Genomic DNA, 18,798 nt, shown 5'->3' with positions numbered 1-18,798 from the left:
ACAGCCAGGAGAAGGGCTTACCTCGGGAGCAGAGGCCCCCTCACTGCAAGGTCCAGCCTGAGGCTGGGGAGCCCCTCACCTTGACAGCTGGAGCTGTGAGGACCTGGTAATACTGGGGCAGCTGGGCTCCCAGGATGCGACCTAAAGGAGGAGATCCATAAAATGTGAACTGAGACAGGCAAGAAGGGAACACTCTGATCCGTAATGTCTCTGCACCTGTTTCTTTACCTGTAAAATGGGAGCACAAAATATTCTGCACCCCTAAGAGCTATTGTGAGGATTAAACGAGGTATGTAGAGCATTTCTAAAGCATTTCCATAGGCACTTAATACATTTTACCTGTTAGAATTATTTTGGGGCAATTTTTAATTTGTATCTTATTCCCCCACTTTGAGTTCTGTAAGGCCGTGCCCTGGGAGGCAGCAGCATGGCTAATCCATTCCTCTGATACTGATTCAAACTATCTCCGAGAGTAACTGGGCACTAGGACCTTGAAGGCAGAGGTCATGAACCCTAGGCATTGCAGTCCCAGTGCCCAGCTTGGTGCCTGGCACATAGCAGATGCTCAATAAATATTTACTACATGAATGTTTATTGTATGACTCTCCTTGGACTGGTAATCTGAGAGGCGATGTCTACTTCTGGCATCTGTGGTAGATTCTACTGGCTCTGACCCGTCACCCCTCCCCGTGTCCACACACTTTGCCATGTAGCTCTGCACTGCTTCCCTCCCTAGCTGAGTTGACCGCCCCGCCCCTTGATTCTGGACTCAAATGATTTGCTTGGCCACTGGAATGTTTACTGATGGGATGCAGTCAGAGGCTTGGAACTGGCCTGCACATTGGGGCTTGCCCTCTGTGCTTCTGTCATTGACATAAGAAGGCCACTCCTGGACTAACCTGTGGCTTCCAAGAAGAGGATTAGAGACACCTGGAGCAGAGCTGCCCCAGCCACAGCCACATGCGTGAGACCAGACCAGATCAGCTCGGCCCAGCTGGGATCAGCTGAACCATGTAGACACTTGAGAAATAGATGTTTATTTTTATATGCCACTGGAATTTTGTAGTCTGTTATGCAGCAATTTTGTGACCACAGCTAACTGTTGCAGTATTTTTCTAGAATATAGAAGCTAAACTGATTTTTGTCCCCTAGAGGAGTGGTAGGAAATAATAGTAGGCTTGGTGAAACTTCCATTCTCATACCCACAGCAGACATCACTAATTCATCACAGACTTTTTTCTTGCTGAGCCCAATAATCTAGCATCCTTCTTGTATGGGGGCATCTTTTCAAACTCTCTTGGGCCCCATCTCTTATTCCAGCCATGCCTATGGTGACGAGCTCCGTGCAGGCTCTGGTCAGCTTCACACAGTGCAACCTGACAGCATCCCACCTCAGACCTGAAGATGTGCCTCTTCATTTCTTCCCTGGGGCTTCTCTGGCACCACGACAGGACACCTACGGGAACCCACTTGGTACCCATGGATGCACAACCCAGAAGTTAATGCCTCATGTGGGAGTTAATACCCCAGGGGGCAACCTCTGACCACTGGAGGACAGAACCCAATGAGTAAATGTGTCCCCTTTCTCCTCCTGGGCATGTCCTCATGTGCATTTCCTAAGGCTTCTCAGAGGGAAGGACCTCCCCAGCCACAGTGGTGGCCAGCTCAGTAATGCACCCTGCTATCGACTCTCCCTCTTTCCCGTTTCTCCTCCTTTCCTTGGGATCCCCCTTCAAAATGAACTACTTGCACGTAAGCCTTTGGCTCGGGCTCTATTTTGAGCACGCCATCCTAAACCTTTGCCACTTCAAGTGCTCCAGGTGGCCCCTATTAATCGATGGCAGCTGGCAGGCTGCCTTGGAGGTTCAGGCTTATGTCCAATTGTGGAGAAGATGGGCTCAATCACATGAAGGTGCTCATCAGGCCCAGATGCCTGCCCTTGGACTTACCCGCCTGCAACAGGGGCTTGAGGGTGGAGAGCGACTTGAGCCTCTGCAGCAGGGAGCCCCGCTGGAAGGCCTCCATGTCCACCGGGGCTGCATCCAGCAGAGGGTCAATGGCTAACGCCAAGCGATTCATGAAGGCCTCATATTTGGGAAAGGCCTGGAACAGAGCTCTGAGTCAAGGCCCCATTGCCTAGAACCCCACAAAGACGCTGTCCCCATGCTTGGCCCTCCAGCTGCCCCATGTGGCCTGCTGCCCCCCAGCTGAGGCTCAATTCCTCAGGCCTCACGCCCAGTGTGGCTCAGCCTGGCTGTGCTGAGTTACCCCCAGTTCTAGGTCTGTGTGCTGATGTCAACACTAGGTGAGGTCAGAGAGAGCCTGGGTAGTAGGAGGGTCACCATGTAGTGGCAGGGACAAGGGGGTTGATGTAGGCCAAGACCAGTCATCAGCCACGGAATCCTCAAGTATCCTAGGAAGTGGTCTCTGTGATAAACCAAAAACCACTGAAAAGTTTCTCCTCTCTGTCCTGTCTTTCTATATCTTACTGATAAAAGTAAGATCTCTCTGCCTGTATTCCAGCATGCTGACTGCTCCTTCCTGGGCTGCAAATCTCCCGCATCCTCTTGTCATCAGCTGGGACAGAAGCTTGCATCCCTTCACCCCACAACCTCCCGCAACAGAATCCACTTCGACAGCCTGGTTATGACCCCCACACCCCCTTCCCTGGATGGGCGACAGGAGCAAGGATGGGCACCCGTGGTACCCGAGGCCCTATCTTAATTCTCAGCCGAGAGCTTTTAATTTTTGGTTCATCTAGACTCATGGATATACCCATGGAACTTTAACGACTCTTACATAAAGAAAAGCTCTGTGTTGAAGTACACTGGAGAATCTTGATTAAAATGAAGGGAAACGGCTTTCTCTGCAGCAGGTCTTTAATGTGACAATGTGCAAAGACAAAACCAGAATTCAGCTCCTTACTTTCCACAGTGGGATGTGGCCTCTGCCTCCCGCTCCTGTGGTCACCAGCTCACAGGGCCCCGGCCACACACGGCCAAGGCCACTGCTCTCTAGGCCCAGGGAACTGGCCTTGTCCTGAATCCTCTCTAGTGCATCTGAGACGAGCAGGGCTTGGAGCAGAGGGTGTAGGCAGCGGACCCCAACTCACTGCGCAAAAGAATCACTTGGAAAGCACTTTTTTTTGGTTGACTTGATCATCAGCCAGTGTTTGGAAACCACTGGCTGAAGAGAGATGCTGTGTCTGTGGTTTTCTTGGTTTTACCCAATACTAGATTAACACAACAAAAAGCAACACGCACGGATTGGTTAACCCAGGTTCTTCTTATAAAAATGTTTCCACCAAGATATGAGCTAATGCTGTGCCTTCAGCTTGTATCTAGGCTTGGTACAAAAAACGGCCATTCAAAGAATCTTTTTATGTCTGTAAAACCAATCACACCGGGCCCGTTACATTCAACGACTCATCTAGACAAAGCTACCCAGCCAATTCCTCACGGTGCAATCCTAGGAAAAGAAATGTGCCTTCTCCGTCAGATGTGTGTGCTCCCCTTCACCAGACCTGCTCGCCATCATGGACACATTCTTGCCTCGGGCTGCCAGGGGATGATGCCAAAATAAATGAATATTTATTACGATGCTCTTGTCCTAAATTCCTGATCCAGTGTGTTCTATCCTTAACTGTCTCTGATCTCCCCTTCTTCTTTCTGGCCTTCATGTGCTTCAATATTGATGACCACCTGGAATTCTGTCTGAAAGCAGGAGAGCTAGAAAGCACTTAGAGCATAAGGACATATCAGTGGACTCCCTTTTGAAATTCAGGCAGAGGCCACCTGAACAGCGGCCTCATGCTGAACACACACAGGTTTGAGGGTCTCCAGTGTTCACTGGTCTTAACCAACTGTCCTCCACCCCTTCTCTTTGCAGTGCCCAAGATCAAAGGCTGGCACAGACTGGAGCCTTCCTAGGGCGGATGAAGTGGCCACACCCTTGTGGCCTTTGACAACCTGCTGTAGGACAAGTCCAACCAAGCCCATTTTTTTCCAAGAGCGGCCACCAGGCTGAGATGGAGGAGATCAGTCTCTGGTCACCTTCCCTACCTGGGCATCCTTCCGTGAGAATTGGGCGATCTGCTTCTGGTTTTCTGCCATGTCTGTGCCCAGCAGAAGGGACCTGGGCACCTTGCCGGCTGTGCCCTCTTCCAGCATAGGTGTGAATGAGCGGGGGTTTCGAAGATGAAGCCTCAGCCCGTGTTTCTGCAGAACACAGACAGCACAGGTAACATTTGAGGGGATCTGCCCATGACCCTTCTCTGATTGTGTTTGTGTGACCGCTTAGGTACCTGCATGCAGGTTCCCAAGGCCTGTGGTCCTGGTTCCTAATTTTGATACAGGTGTATAAAAAGCCCTCTTGCCCAGGCACCCTATGGCAGACCATGCCATACCACGCCACGCCACCCAGTGCCAGGGACTGTACTAGGGTTTACGATGGTTACGTCACAACAGCTCTGTAAGTATATCATCCTCATTGTACAAATGCCACAGCAGAGGCTCAGAGAAGTGAAATAACTTGTCCAAGGTCACATGGGGAGGTGGATCCTGGTTTCGAAACCACACCCCTGTGACTCCAAAGCCCTGGCTCTCAGTGTTAGTCTTTAAATGCCCCCCTCTCAGAAATAGTAACTAAAACTGAGAAAGACACAATAAAGCCACAGTCATGTGAAAATCCATATTTACAAGGTGGATAAATCGTTCACATCAGAAACAACTTATTTACTTTGCAGGCTCATTTACTCCAGGGTCACTTTAAATGGAAGTTCCCTTGATGCATTGAGAATATGATTTGATTTACAAATATTTGACTAGCACACAGAACTTTCCAAGAGTACACTTACTTCTTCAAAGAAGGTGGAGATAAAACAAAAAGGGCCTGTGCTGCCTCCACCAATAAGACTTCCTGCTCCCGCTGGAGACTTCTTTCTTCTTAAACCACTTTATTGAAGTATAATCGACGTACAAAGAGCTGTGCGTATTTAATGTGCAACTTGACGAACTTGGCGTTTAGGGACTTCTTCCCCCAGATACTTGGTCTGCTCCCTCACCTCTTTGAGGTCTTTGCTCAAATGTCACCTGAGTAGCAATCTCCCCACCCCCATCCCCTGCCCCCGAAATGAGATCTGTGAGCAGAAGTTTTAGGAAAACATGAGGAAACCAAAAGAGATTTTTCCAATAATTACAGCAGAAGTTTCCCCAAACCACGGGTGTTCCAGATGGCAGGGTCTCCACGGTTGAGGGTTCTGTGGAGGTGAGTCTGAGCGTTGGTAGGGGCAGGCTGGGAGACCCACAGGATCCTTTCTAACACTAAGATGGGGAATGCCTTTGATTCCAAACTGGAGGAACTTCCAGCTTGGTTCCTCCTGATACAGTGAACTCTTTCCCACCCAGGTGGCATCCCTAGTTCCTCTGTGTCTCTCACCCTTGGCATCACATCCATCACCAAGTCTCACAGCTCAGCCTCCAGACCTGGTCCACATGTCCCCGCCCTGACTCAGCCTGAGCCGCCACCCTGCGACCATGGCTGCTTCCACCGCAATCCACACCATCCAGCAGGTGGTATGACCTTCCATAAGGTCATAAATCCCATCACTCCACTTGTCGATTTAACACCTCTGCTGCCCCCGGAGCTCAGGATAAAGCGCAGGCCCTTGCGTACAGCACGCGAGGCCTGTCTCCTCTGGCCCCTGGCCCTCTCTCACACCACCTGCTGCCTCTCGGCCGGGCACTGTCTGCTCCGGCCACATGACCTTCCCTCCCCTTGGGCCTGTCCACCTTCACTTCCCTCTGACTGCAACGCTTTCTGCTCAGATGTTCACAGGGCTGGTGACTTCTTGGCATTTGAATGCTAGCTCAAACGTCACCCCTTCAGGGAGGTTTTCCTGGTCACCAGTCCAGGCTGGGCCTCCAGTTCCTCACTGTCACATTACTTTATTTTCCTTTCTTTAGGTGGCACTTACCTCTCCCTGAGGTCCTCTCACTAAGAGCAGAAGCCTTGCCCCCTTCCCTCGCCGCTGTCTCCCCACATGCCTCTCCCAGGGCCTGGCACAGGGCAAGTGCTCAGAAGCATTTGCTGAATGAATGAATCAATAACCTCCCCTCACCAAAAAAGGGACCCAAGAGGATCCCAAGGGTTGTTTCAAGTCTCGATAATTGAACAGGATTAATGTATTTATCTGATTCCAGGACTTTCTCTCATAAAGGGAGCCGTTGTTATTCTTGATGGTTTTGATGATGTGGTGTCAGAATAAGAAGGGGCTGTTAAACCACCGTTATATTATCCCCATTAGATTTGCTCAGATCACGCAGTTTCCCTCTTGTAAAAAACAAAATACTTCTGATTTACCCATGGGATTTCTCAGCATGTACAGCCGTCCTGGCTGGAAATTGCTGGGAAGGGACAAGCCGTGCATTAGGGAGCAGAGAAATGGGAGAGTTAAGGGGTGTGGTTCTCAGAGTTGTGCTCTGGGGTCCTCCTACTTCAGAATCATTGGCTCCTGGGCCCACCACAGTCCCACAGGATCACCCTTCGTTCCTCTGAGCAAGAACCACTTTCCCACCAGTTACCCAGATTGTTCTCAGGGACCTGAGAGTTTGAGAGCCCTGCCTTAGAGAGATTTCCGAGGAAAGCAGGAGCAAAGGGATGGGGTTGGGAGCCAGAAGGTGAGTGCAGGTGGGAGAGAGGACAAGGGGGTGCCACTTGAATGAGGTCAAGGCTGGTCCAGGGAGAGCTGGGGAAGGCAGCTGCTGGCTGATACAGGATGAAAGACACCACCACCCTCTGCCACATACACCCAGGGCAAAAGCTCTGCCCTCCTTGTCTGGATCCCACGACTCACTGTGGGGCCACTGTAAAAGCAAGCTTACTATCCAGGTGGATAGAACTGCGAGATGATCTCATCGACAGCTGGGGAAACTGAGACTTGGAAAACAGGCCCAGTGAGGCCTCAAGCAGGTTGGCGGAGTCATCCTCTGGCTCAAGTAGAGCTCAGTCTAATCGGGCACAGGCCCACAGTGGGAAGGTCTGATAGGAAGTAGCAGGCCACAGGTCCTTCTGGAGCCTCAGTTTTCTCAACTGACGAATGGGCATAATATTGGGTTGGCCAAAAAGTCCGCTCGGATTTTTCTGTAACATGGAAAAATCGAATGAACTTTTTGGCCAACCCAGTAATACTAGCTGACAGTTGTCGAGCACTGACCATGCCCCAGGCACTGTACTAATGATTAGCAAACACCAACCACTACAATAGCCTTATGAGGCAAGTACTATTACATCTCCATCTTACAGATGAGGAAGATGAGGCACCACCAGCCCAAGTCATACAGCTGGTAACAGCAGAGCAGGGATTCAAAACTGACCAGTTAGGTTCCAAAGTCTGCAATCTCAGTCCCGTGCTCTACCGAGGCCGGAGCTGCTGGAAGAGCTTATGTCTGTGACCTGGCCCACTGTCATCGGCAAAGTGCCTGGAGGTGCACGAGGCTGAGCTGGGTGGCTATCAAGGTGCCCATGGCGGCGGCACCTCACAGAACGAGGAGGAGTCAGTTAGACCTGGCTCAAGTTCTTGGTCACTTCCTAGTGTGCGAACTTAACCCCCCTGAATCTCGGTTCCCTCATCATAAAATGGGGACACTACCTGCTCTCGTCTCACAGACGAGGACAAATTGACAGAGCATGAAAGCTCGTAGCCCACGATGTGACACTGGTAAAATAAATGCTCTTTATTATTGTTTTGGAAACAGAATATTCCTAGAAAGAGGAGAAGTTGCCCTCCTATAGGTATCTTCTGAGTTGTCAACGTCCTGTTAAAATAAGGTACCGTGCACTCCGGATGGGATTAGTTCCGTGCATCACGCAGCAGGACTGCTTCCCACCTTGATCTGAGCACCATTCTCCTATTAATGCAGCCCAAGATCAGAGATCAAAGGATATACTCAATTCACTTGGGAGCTGCTAGTTAAAGGAACCCTATGAGAATACCATTTTCAAATGAGTAACTTTTTTAAAAAAATAAAGAGAACGGACTTCCCTGGTGGCGCGGTGGTTAAGAATCTGCCTGCCAATGCAGGCGACATGGGTTTGAGCCCTGGTCCGGGAAGATCCCACATGCCGCAGGGCAACTAAGCCCATGTGCCACAACTATTGAGCCTGTGCTCTAGAGCCCGCGAGCCACAACTACTGAAGCCTGCGTGCCTAGAGCCCGTGCTCCGCAACAAGAAAAGCCACTGCAATGAGAAGCCTGCGCACCGCAACCAAGAGTAGCCCCCGCTCGCCTCAACCAGAGAAAGCCCGCTCGCAGCAATGAAAACCCAATGCAGCCAAAAAAATAAATTAAGAGAAATCCCAGGAAATTATTTTAAAAAGAAAAAATAAATAAAGAGAATAATTATGTGAAAATTTCTGTTCTGGGATCCTCAGCTTTCATAAGTTAGATTTTTAAAAGGAGGGTCTACCCCCACCCCTCCCCTCACACTTGCCACTCTGCATAATTGGTGTGTCAGAAAATTGCCTTCACCTAGAGTCTGGTTTGGACTGAAGTCCACAGACCCATTCCCAGGCCTTGGCAGGGTTTCATCCAGTCCTGGCTGGTGACAGGTGTGTGCTCTCTCTCTGTGTCTCTCTTAGGGGTACAAAGAATACTTTATTTAATGGGTGTCAGCGGATTAATGTCTTATTAATTTAAGATTTAGGGCAAAGCTGGTGCTGAAGTGCCGTCAGCGTCGTATACAGACGGCGCAGGGGACCTCTCTCCAAGGGGTGGGCGACAGAGGCGCCAAGCAGGTAAGCTAAGTGGGCTCCTGGAATGCATGACCAAGTTTGTCAAAGAGGCAGTGAGGGGGTGAAGGAATCTGAAGGGGCGGGGGACAAGACTGTGGACCAAGGTGAGGCTACGAGGAGTCGACAGAGGCAGACTGTGAGTTCTCAGGATGCCCTCAAAATGGCCCAGGAGCCCAGAGAGGTGAAAGTCCCCGAGTCCGACTTCCTGCTCAAGCTGCCGAGGACGGTGACAGGCTCTCATGTGTAATGAGGGCAGAAATCAGCTCAGGTCCTAAGGCAGCTTTGCAAACTCAGATGCCCAAGGGTCCTAGCAGGTTTCCTATGGGGGCTGGACAGACCCCAGGAAGTGATGTGACAAAGCAGAGCTGGGACTGAATCCACGTAAAGGGCCAGCCGGTACAGCACGGAGGAACATGGGCCTGATGTTGACAAAGCCTGTTCTTCGAGAGGTTTGATTGTGTATGAAATTTCCTGATCTTTAAGACACTGGGTGGGCCAGACAAAGCCCATTTGTGGGCAGGCACTACGGAGACCATGGGAGATAGACACACCCTCGGAGGGAAGAATAGCAACTGCCCACTTCCCCAGCCCCCAAGCCATGGAGCAGGTGGACACACACACACACACACACACACGCTCTACCTTCAGCTCCAGGTCGGTGTAAATCTGCGGTCGGAGCAGGCTGAGGAGGTAGGATGCTCGGGAGAACTTAAACCCTGAAAATGAATCGGATGAAGACAGTAACCAGGGGTCACCAGTGGTCACCCCCCATGCCCCTCACCCACCTCTTTGGCTCACCTGGGATTATTTCCTCTGTGACAGCTGCACCCCCGATCACGTGGCGTCTCTCGAAGACTGCCGTGTTCACCCCCAGTCTCTGCAGGTATGCCGCCTGAGGCGGGGCACACAGGGCCCTCCCTTTACCCCTGGGGGCTGACCCGCACCCTCAGGGTCCTCACCACAGGGCTGGCTCAAGCTGTCCCTGCCTCTGAGATGCCCCTCCCCCTGCCACCCGTGAATGTTCACCCCCCCCCCGAGATGTTCTCTAAGACCTGACATGATTGGTCCTGCCCCTCCACTTCCCAGCCCGAGGTGACCTTCCCTCCTGCAGGGTCCAGTGCCTCTGTGAACTCTTCATCTCCTGGGGAGGTGGGGTGGCAAGCCTCGCTCTCCTCACTGGCCTGAGGCAGGCAGCACGGTGAGCTTGCCTTGTGAGTGCTGAGCCCGACCGCCCAGGTTCCACTCCTCTTTCTCTTTTCTGCTGGGGCGGCCTCAGTACCTAATCCATCCAGCCTCAGTTTCCTCATGTGCAAAAATGGGGCTGATGATAATAACACCCACTTTGACCGCTTCACGGGGTCACTGTGAGAATTCTCTGAGCTGGTCCCTAGAAGGGGCTTACACAGGGTCCCTGGCACATGGGATGTGTTCAATCAGTGAAGCCATGATTATAGCACAGCCTTATTTTGGGGAACAAATGATGCGGGGGGGGGGATTAACTTTTCTCTAGCACTTAGTGGAAAATCAATAAATATTTGTTGAACCGAACTAGTCCTGAGTCTACAGACCTAAAATGCTGGTCCTCACACCACTGCAGCTACCACCCGCAAGGTGACAGCAGGGATGGTGTAGCTCTGAAGGCAGACTTTTTGAAAAGTTCGCTTGGCTACTACAATGTGCCAGACACCGTGCGAGCATCATCTCGTATAATCCACCCTAGAGGTAGGCACCGTGATTCTCCCCATTTCACGGAGAAGGAAACCGAGGCTCAGTGAGGCTAATAGCTCAGGATCACAGAACAGATGAGTAGAGGTGTCAGGAACTGAACCCAGGCGGTCTGGACCCAGAATCTACACTCCTGACACATCCTAACGAGAAAGGAGAAAAGAGCAGCCCAACATGACATTCAGAAGGTGGCCTGGCCCTCAGAGGTAAGCCCTGTTTCTCCCACTAGACATGAACAATCTCATAATGGTGACCGCAGACAGGGATAATCTTGACCACGACAAAATGGGACAGAGCAAGCCCACTTCACAATTGTGTCTAAGCACAAACGAGACAGGGTCTACTGGGCCACCACAATACCATCTCTCTCGGCCAAGACGAGTGATGCTACGTGTGCACAGTGACCGCTCTCCTCACGCTAGTCTCCCCTCTCCGCGCACACGGTTACTGAGATGCCCGCTCACAGGGCTGCCCCCACTCTGACAGTATCCAATCTAGAGCCGACCCCTACTTCCTTAGGCTCTCCCCAAATCAGTCAACCGAAGTGCGTGTCCTAGAGTTAAGTTCCTCCTATACCTCTTATCCTGGGACGCCCCATGCTGTCCCCATGCTCACCATTTGTGTAAGGCTTTATGAGCTGGGTCCTTGGGGCACATCATCTATTCCCTTCACCTCAATTCGGTGAGGGTGGGCATTTTAATTCTCATTTTACCATGGCTCAGAGAGATAAACTGACTCGCCTTAACCTTTGCAAATGGAAAGTGGCAGAGCTGGGGACAAACCCACGTTGGTATTAATACAAAATCAATGTTTTAAATTACTGATCGGTTGAGTTAAATAATGTCCCCTGTGAAATGTTCAAGTAAAACCGCTGTGTCAGGAAAAGTCTTAAGATTGAACACAGGTCTCCTGGCTCTCCATGTTGCTGAGCCCCCTGCATTGATATTCTAGAGCATGTTAGGCTTGTGGCCTGAAGCCCAGTAGCACACACTGTGGTCTCCTAGGGGTACATGGACTCTGGTCTGAGAAGCACAGCCTTAGGGTAACCCTGGCCTGCCTCAGCTTGGGACCCAGAAGCCACCTGTGCTGGGGCAGGACCCCGCTTCCTCTGCTAGGTCGGCTTCCTCGCTGTCTCCAGGGCGCACTTTGGACTGTGTATAGCTGCTGTGTTCCCCGGGTTGGTACCTGGCCTAAACCTAGCTGGGGAACATGGGGTCTGTACACAAGGACAGCCCACTATTTGGAGTCAAAGGCCCCCCAGCCCCAGTTACCTGACCCTGCAAGCTCCAACCTGCCTCCCAGGCTATGCCCATTACACACTTTCCCAGCTATTTATCACCTTGCTTTTGAAAGGTCATGGGGGAAACCTATGAGCATTAAGGAGAGGAGAACAAGGGAGCCCCTGATATCCTCCTTAGCAACTGCAGATGTCCATTCGAGCCAGCCGCTGGTCAGCATCAGGGCGCGAGGACTAGCCGGCCTTTCCTTCTCCCCCTCGGCATTCATCCTCTGGCTTCCTTACACTCCTGCTGAGGGCCACACACCCAGGGACCAATGAAGAGGGGCAGAGTGGGAGGGACTCACAGCCACCAGCCCGTTGTGTCCTGCAACGAGAAGGAGGAGGGGGGAGGAAAGCGACAGTCGTCAGTGGGCAGACAGACACATTCCTTGAGGAGTGTGGCCACCCACCCCTGTCCCCATGCCCATGAAGATCCTGGAGAGGTAGCAGAACTTGGGGGACCCCCTCACCTGTACCTCGATGTTGGAACAGCATCTAGCTCAATGCTGTAAGACACCAGTCTTTGGGGAGTCAGAAAACCCCGGTTCTTGCCCTGAACTGAAAAAAGTCCTGTCACCCTGGCTTGGCCAGTGGCTCATGCTGGAGTGGGGACAAGGAGAAATCCACAGTCATTAGTTGAAAATTATCCCACGAAGCCTCGCATTGCTGGGCTTCTGGCACTTGGGGACGAGTGGGTGACTGTCAGAGGGAGTGTGACAGTTGACTTAGCAGGGAAGAGAGGGAGGCGAGGCTGTACGATGATGCCAGACGTCCCTGCCTGGCATGGAATCACCAGCCGTCCGGGTGAGCGCTGGTCCTGTGGACAGTTGCTGCCAGGCATGGCTTGTTGTGCCCAAGCGTGGCTCACAACAGTGCCCCAGAAGGGGCGTCTTTGTCAATTCCCAGTGTTCCCCAAATAAAACAGGAACAGCTCAAAATGAATGAAACACACACGGCTCTGACGTGCGCTAGAGTAGCTCAGCGTGCTTCGGGGGTGCCAGCTGACGGGGCAGATTGGTCTACTATAGAGTTTCTTTCCAAAAATTTTAGGCAGGCTGCCCCTGGGATAGGAGCCCTGAAAGTTGGCTTGGGATCCGACGTTCCACACCAAGCCCAAGTGCAAGTGCCTCCAAGCTAGCAAGCTAGCACACCAAGCTAGCAAGTGCCGCTCCAGCCCTGAGAAGCTCCAGGATCACGTGAGAACTCGAGTAAACACCGATTCCCCAACCCCTCCCCAGAATCTACTCAGCAGGTTGGGGCCGTGGACCAGGATGTACTTCACAGAAGCTCCCTGGTCATTCTGATGCAGGTGGTCTCAGACCCACAGGCCGAGCACATGGGGCCCTGGGGTTGGGGCCTCCCCTTTCCTTAGTCTCAGAATAAAATGCAGCAGCTGGAGAAGTCCTCGATGGGTGGAGAACAGGCCCTGGTTGCTTTCAGGGAGGGGGGCCAGGCCTCCCCTGGGACACACGGCACATGCTTCTCTTTGGTGGTGGGAAGTCACTCTGAGTCTTCAAAGATGCCAGAAGGTAACTGTGTTCTCTGAGCGCCAACCTGAACCCAGCGTTGACTCTAATAAAAGGCTCGGCCATTAAACTGACAAACATCCACAAACAGGAGGCAGCAATGACCCCACATGATGGATTTCTCACGGCTGAGTTGGTTTTGTTTTACATTTTCCACATAGAGACCTGCCAGAATTTTCTAGGTCATTGAGCCAATTTATCATCCATTAAAGGAATCTCTGAAACGGAGTTTTTTAAACTCTTTGGCCGTGATCTGAGGAAGAAACGCATTTTACTCTGTGACCTGACACCCCCCCACACACATAAATGTATTTCACAGAAACGAAAGTTTCAGGAACTAATATTAAATCCTCATGTGATAAGCATGTGATGATCTACTTGATTATATTTCATTTAAAAATGCTGATTGATATAGTACTATTTTTAATATGTTTTTGATAATTTTCTTAAGAAAGTTTCAAAAATATGATGGAAGGGAATCATGAATGGATGGATTGCAAGCTGAAATTTGGAAAGCCCTGCTCTCAAATACATATGACAAATTAAAGGCAGACTGTCCTGGGCTCATCCTGGCTTCTGCTGTCTTCCTCACGCGTAAAAACAGAGGGCCTGCCGGACCTGCAGTGTTGAAGGGAGGATAACCGGTAATGCACGTAAAGCACCTGTCCCTTAGCAGACAATAAAAGGTAGCTGCCTTTTAATCAGTGCTGATTATAAATCTTGGAAAACTAATAAAAGCTTCCAGGCAGCAAGGTCCAGTTCAGTCAACACATGTAAGCCCACAAATGCACAAACAGACCTCAAAGGGCAAAGGTCGAGGATCCAACAGCCCAAGCTCCTCTGTCCTCCCCCACTCCCCTACCCCCAGTCCTGGCTGAGCCTTCCTGCAGCTTCTGGTGACCTCTCCTTTCCCCTTGAAGGAGTCTTAAGCTGTGGGCTTGGGCTCAGCTCATCTCCAGGCCAGACTGCAGGGTTCCTTATGCAGCAGGCACGGGGGAGCTCTGGAGAGAAGCTGCCCTGAACGTGGGTTCTTGAATGTGTGGGCTGCAGATGCCCCCATGAGATCCATTCCAAGTGCTGGTTAGATGTGCTGACTTCCTCAGAATCCTAATCACCAGGTAGGGGCCCAGGAACTGCATTTTAACTAGTTCCTTGGGTCATTCTTAGGCAAAGTTAGTCAAATGACTAAATCAGGGTCCTCTTTTAAGGTGACTCCCAGTGTGGCTTCAGGGAGCAGAGATAATCTTTATCTTAGAAGATGCCACTGTGTTCCTCACTCAGGCTGGAAATGCCTTCAAACCAGCAATTAGAGAAGCAACGTCAAAGAAAAACTCAGGCCTGAGACTCACACACTTGTGGCAATTCACCCAGGTGTCTATCTGGGGACCTACGATCAACCTCTCTGCCAAGAGGCAGCAGGGCTGGGCTGTCACCAAGGGCAAGAAAGGTGGGAGGCACTTCCACTTCCTGAGCCCAGTCAGTGGGGGCTGGGGCAGGAGTCTCCCAGCCCCGGAAGTCGGTGAGATAGTTGTCAAACGCAGCCCCTGGTAAAAAATTAAATTACATCAACTTACAATGAAATAATTATATTAAAAACCAAGGTAATAAATATTCAAAGCTTGTCACTTCCTGTTTTACTTTGCTTTAACGGTTGGCTCTGCTTTCACGGTTATTTACCTCTAGAGACCCACAGAGGGGCCACGCTACATGATGATCCTTGGCTGCATCTCTCTCCCAAATCCACCTTTGGTGACATCACATTGGTAACTTTGAAAAAGGCCACAGTAGGAGTATTCACACTATGGAAATCTGCAAACATTACACACCAGGGCTTGAGTTATTGTTTTTGGTTGTTAGACTTAAGAAAGTGATGGAGAACCTGCTAATAAAGTAGATTAAACTTGTGTCTGTAGCTGTTACACTGTGAAATGTGCAAAAAATTGAGGAACTGTTCTTCCAGTGTTCGAAAAACATTATCTGATTGAGCAAAGTCATTCCCGTCGTTGAGGAAGGCGTGAAGTTCAGACATAAATCTTTGTTTCACTTTCTTTCTGCTGTTTAAATAAAAATATCAAACTACATTCTTTTCAGAACTATTTTCATTTGTCAAATTGCAACCACAGGTTGGTTACTGAGTTTGGCAGAAGTCACAGGTACTTGGTAAGAACAGATTGGCTACCTGGAATTTACAGTATTGTGTATATATATATATATATATATATATTTTTTTTTTTTTTTTCGGTACGCGGGCCTCTCACTGCTGTGGCCTCTCCCGTTGCGGAGCACAGGCTCCGGACGCGCAGGCTCAGCGGCCATGGCCCACGGGCCCAGCCGCTCCGCGGCATGTGGGATCTTCCCGTACCGGGGCACGAACCCGTGTCCCCTGCATCGGCAGGCGGACTCTCAACCACTGCACCACCAGAGAAGCCCAGTATTGTATTTTTTATCTGCAAAACTGTGTGCTACACTTCTTTTACCTCCGTATTTATAATAAACTTACGTATGGATATACATGTGCACATTTTCCCTGGAGAGGTGACTAGTAAACATTGGCCAGCACACGACTGCTCTTTGTAGGGGTACAAATGAAGAAATGCCCAAACAGGGACACAGCTTTAAAGCTGTGTGATGAGCATGTCCTTCCAGGCCTGTCTTGGTCGCTCTGTATAAACCCAGTTGGAAATAATGTCAGAAGCTGAAATTGGGGCTCTGTGTGAGTGTGAGTGGAAGGCCCGGAGGAAAGGCAGCCTGGTCCTGGCCCGCAGCCTCACACACTCGCAGTGGAATCAGGTGCCCTGCAGCCTGGGGCTCAGCAAAGCATAGCAGGGTCACTGCAGCAGGTCTCCCACGTGCCCAGGCAGGCAAGGCAACAGGGGCTGTCACCCTCTGTGCGTAGGCAGGAGAATCTCTGGGACTCATTTCTATTTTTTCCTAACTCCCCTTTATGGAGCAACTGCAGTGTCCTTGGGGGTGGGGTGTCTCAGTGGTCAGGGGGTGGTGACCAGAACTCAGGGCACTTGGGGTGGCTGGATTTCACACTTCTTGTCCCAGGGCTCTTTCCTTCCAAACCTTACGTACCATATGCTTTCCAAGAGTATGGTGGCAACTAGCTAATTTCACAGGAGATACGTGGAAACCCCTGAATTCACCTAGTCCTCCCTGGTCATTCTAGATGGGAAGACTCAAGCCCAGAGAGTGCAAGAATCTGCCCCAGGCCACACAGTGAGTCAACAGCAAAGCCAACCCCAGAACCCCGGCATCTGCTTGCAGACAGGTGGGCTTTCCACACCAGCACCTGCTCTCATCCCAACTCCTGGCCAGCTCATGCCAGAGTAGAGGGACGCGAGGGCCTTCTGAGCAGGGCTGCCCTTCAGCCCCTCAGCTCTGGCCCAGCCCACTTTACCTGCTCCTATTACCACTGCATCGTACTCCGGCTTCAGACGTCCCCTGGCGTCGGAGTGAGCTCGTCTTAAAGCGGGGTGGGGAGAGGCAGCCACGGCCCTGCAGAGCCCTCGGCCACATGCAGCCATTTCTGCCCGGGCTAGGCCAAGAATTTGCTTGCAAGCAGCTTTTCGTACCTCTCCAGGCAGGGGGAGGAACAGGGAGAAAGCAGGAAGAGAGGAGGAGCTGCAGCCCAGCTGCCGTACTTGGCCCTGGGCCACGACTAAACAGGGGAGGCTGAGCTGCCCACAGCCCAGCCTGACCCCGTCCACACCCGGCCGAGTCGCGGGAGGTCGCCTGTTAGCCAGGCAGAAGTCCTGCACCTCCAGGCCCCCAGAGAGTAACCACCGTGCTGCTAATTCTCTAGGGCTCCTGTGTGCCAGGCCCTGTGCTGACCACGGTCGTGCAGCCCCTCGTGTAAGCCCCAGAGGAGGGGCACTGAGGCTCGGAGAATGTGCGTGTGTGTGTGAGTGTGCTAATGAGTGTTCCAAAGGTCCGTCTCCTCCCCTGTGCTGTCCTGCTTCTGGTTAAGGAATTAAAGGTCCCGGATGAGTTGGGGGTGGGAATCCAAGTAAAGAGAGGGACTTGGGTCAGACTCTGCTCCAGCTTCCCGTCCCTCCGGCTTGTAGGGGGGTAACTGCTCTATGCCCACAGCAGGCTCAGGGACCCACTGCCTGAAGGCCTCTGGGGCAGGCCCTCCGCACTGCCGACACCAGGGCCTCAGCAACACTGCGGCTGGGGGGTGGGGGTGGGGGTGGCATCTGCCCCTAGGGCCCCCAGAGAGCCACACGTCCTTGCTTAAATGCCATCCAAATGCTTAAACGCCATCCACTTCTCAGGCTGCCGCACAGCTGGAAAGGTCTGGGGGCCAGTTCAGTCCTCGTGATTTTGGGGGTTCGCCTTTTTCTTTTGAAGGCCTGAACATTTCTCTTCTGTGTTTTGGAACGTTTCCCATTTTCCAAGAATCCTCAAGGATTAAAGACCGCATCGTAAATATCTTTGGCTTAGTGCTTACTATCCTCTGGCCTGTCCTGAATTAGGAGCCTCTTTCGCTCCCTGCCCATTGGTTAGGACATTCCCTGTATAGGAAAAAGCACCCTAGGGGCTGGGAGTTTCTGTACTGCTCTGACATCTAGAAACCCGTTATTAGAAGTGCATCTCAAAATTAGAAGAGTATGTGGAAAGTCGCTTCTGGGTAAGAGGGACTTCTGGGGACACTTCTACCCTCGAATCAGACACCCCTCCAGACGCCACGTAAAGTTTACACCGCGTGTGTCTCTGCTAAAATCCGAGTCAGCATCTTCCCTCCAGTGTTATTTATAATATTGAAAAACTAGGGGGACTGGTTAAACTAGACGTGTCACAGCATGCAGCTGCTGAAAGTGAAGGGAAAATACTAGGTGACAGGAGTGAGGATCCTGAACAGCAGTGGGCTTCGACACTGAGTCTTCCCCTTCTGCTCCTCTGTACTTTCCCGATCATGTCATAATTCCTGTCCATAAAGTCACGATATTAAGGAGAAAGGCAGTCCCAGTCACCTCGGGACTCTGTCCCTCACTGCCACCTTCTGCGGACTTCAGCCCGCGGTGTTGGTCTAGCTCCTTCAGTATCTCTGTCTCAGTAAGCTGTTCACTTAACAGGAAAGATCAGTGTGCTCTTATGAATTTTAGCTCAAGACTGAAGGCACGGAAGGCCTGGCCGCTGTCTGGTGTCACACGCAAACCCACCGCCTCGCTGCGCTGTGTACTTCTGCCTCCTCACTTCCCTCTGTCCCAGCTGTGGCCTCTCGGCCCCAGAGCAGTGGATGCTCCCAAGTCCCAGGGCTCTGACGGCCTCTTGTCCTTGTGTCCGTTTGGGGGGGACTTTCAGGTTAGAGGAAGGGCTGTACCCCTGGGGCAGTGCTCTCAACCCAGGGCACACCAGGACCCCTAGAGAAGCTTTGGAAAACCTTAAAGCCTGGGATCCATTGGACCGAGTGACACGAATCTCTGCGGCGAGGCTGGGGCAAGAGGCAAGAACCAAGAAGGGCACAAAGAG

The 18,798-nt window shown here is 51.6% G+C and overlaps 1 protein-coding gene across 1 annotated transcript in view; it reads right to left on the bottom strand.

Annotated features, from left to right (window-relative positions):
- Positions 1-18,695, bottom strand: part of PYROXD2 (pyridine nucleotide-disulphide oxidoreductase domain 2) — a 28,792-nt gene extending 10,097 nt beyond the window's left edge. Inside the window, exons 1-7 of the mRNA XM_030865301.2 lie at positions 16,724-18,695; positions 12,100-12,119; positions 9,589-9,682; positions 9,433-9,506; positions 4,062-4,217; positions 1,950-2,103; positions 80-141 (exon numbers count right to left, since the gene is read on the bottom strand). Of these exons, the coding sequence (XP_030721161.1) occupies positions 80-141; positions 1,950-2,103; positions 4,062-4,217; positions 9,433-9,506; positions 9,589-9,682; positions 12,100-12,119; positions 16,724-16,850 (687 nt within the window). The 5' untranslated portion in view covers positions 16,851-18,695. The remainder of the gene's footprint in view (positions 1-79; positions 142-1,949; positions 2,104-4,061; positions 4,218-9,432; positions 9,507-9,588; positions 9,683-12,099; positions 12,120-16,723) is intronic.
- Between the last annotated feature and the right edge of the window lie 103 nt (positions 18,696-18,798).

Source organism: Globicephala melas, chromosome 16, assembly GCF_963455315.2.
Source record: "Globicephala melas chromosome 16, mGloMel1.2, whole genome shotgun sequence".
NCBI lineage: Eukaryota > Metazoa > Chordata > Mammalia > Artiodactyla > Delphinidae > Globicephala > Globicephala melas.
Note: the sequence above shows the minus strand (reverse complement) of the source record. Positions and strands in the feature narration are given on the sequence as shown.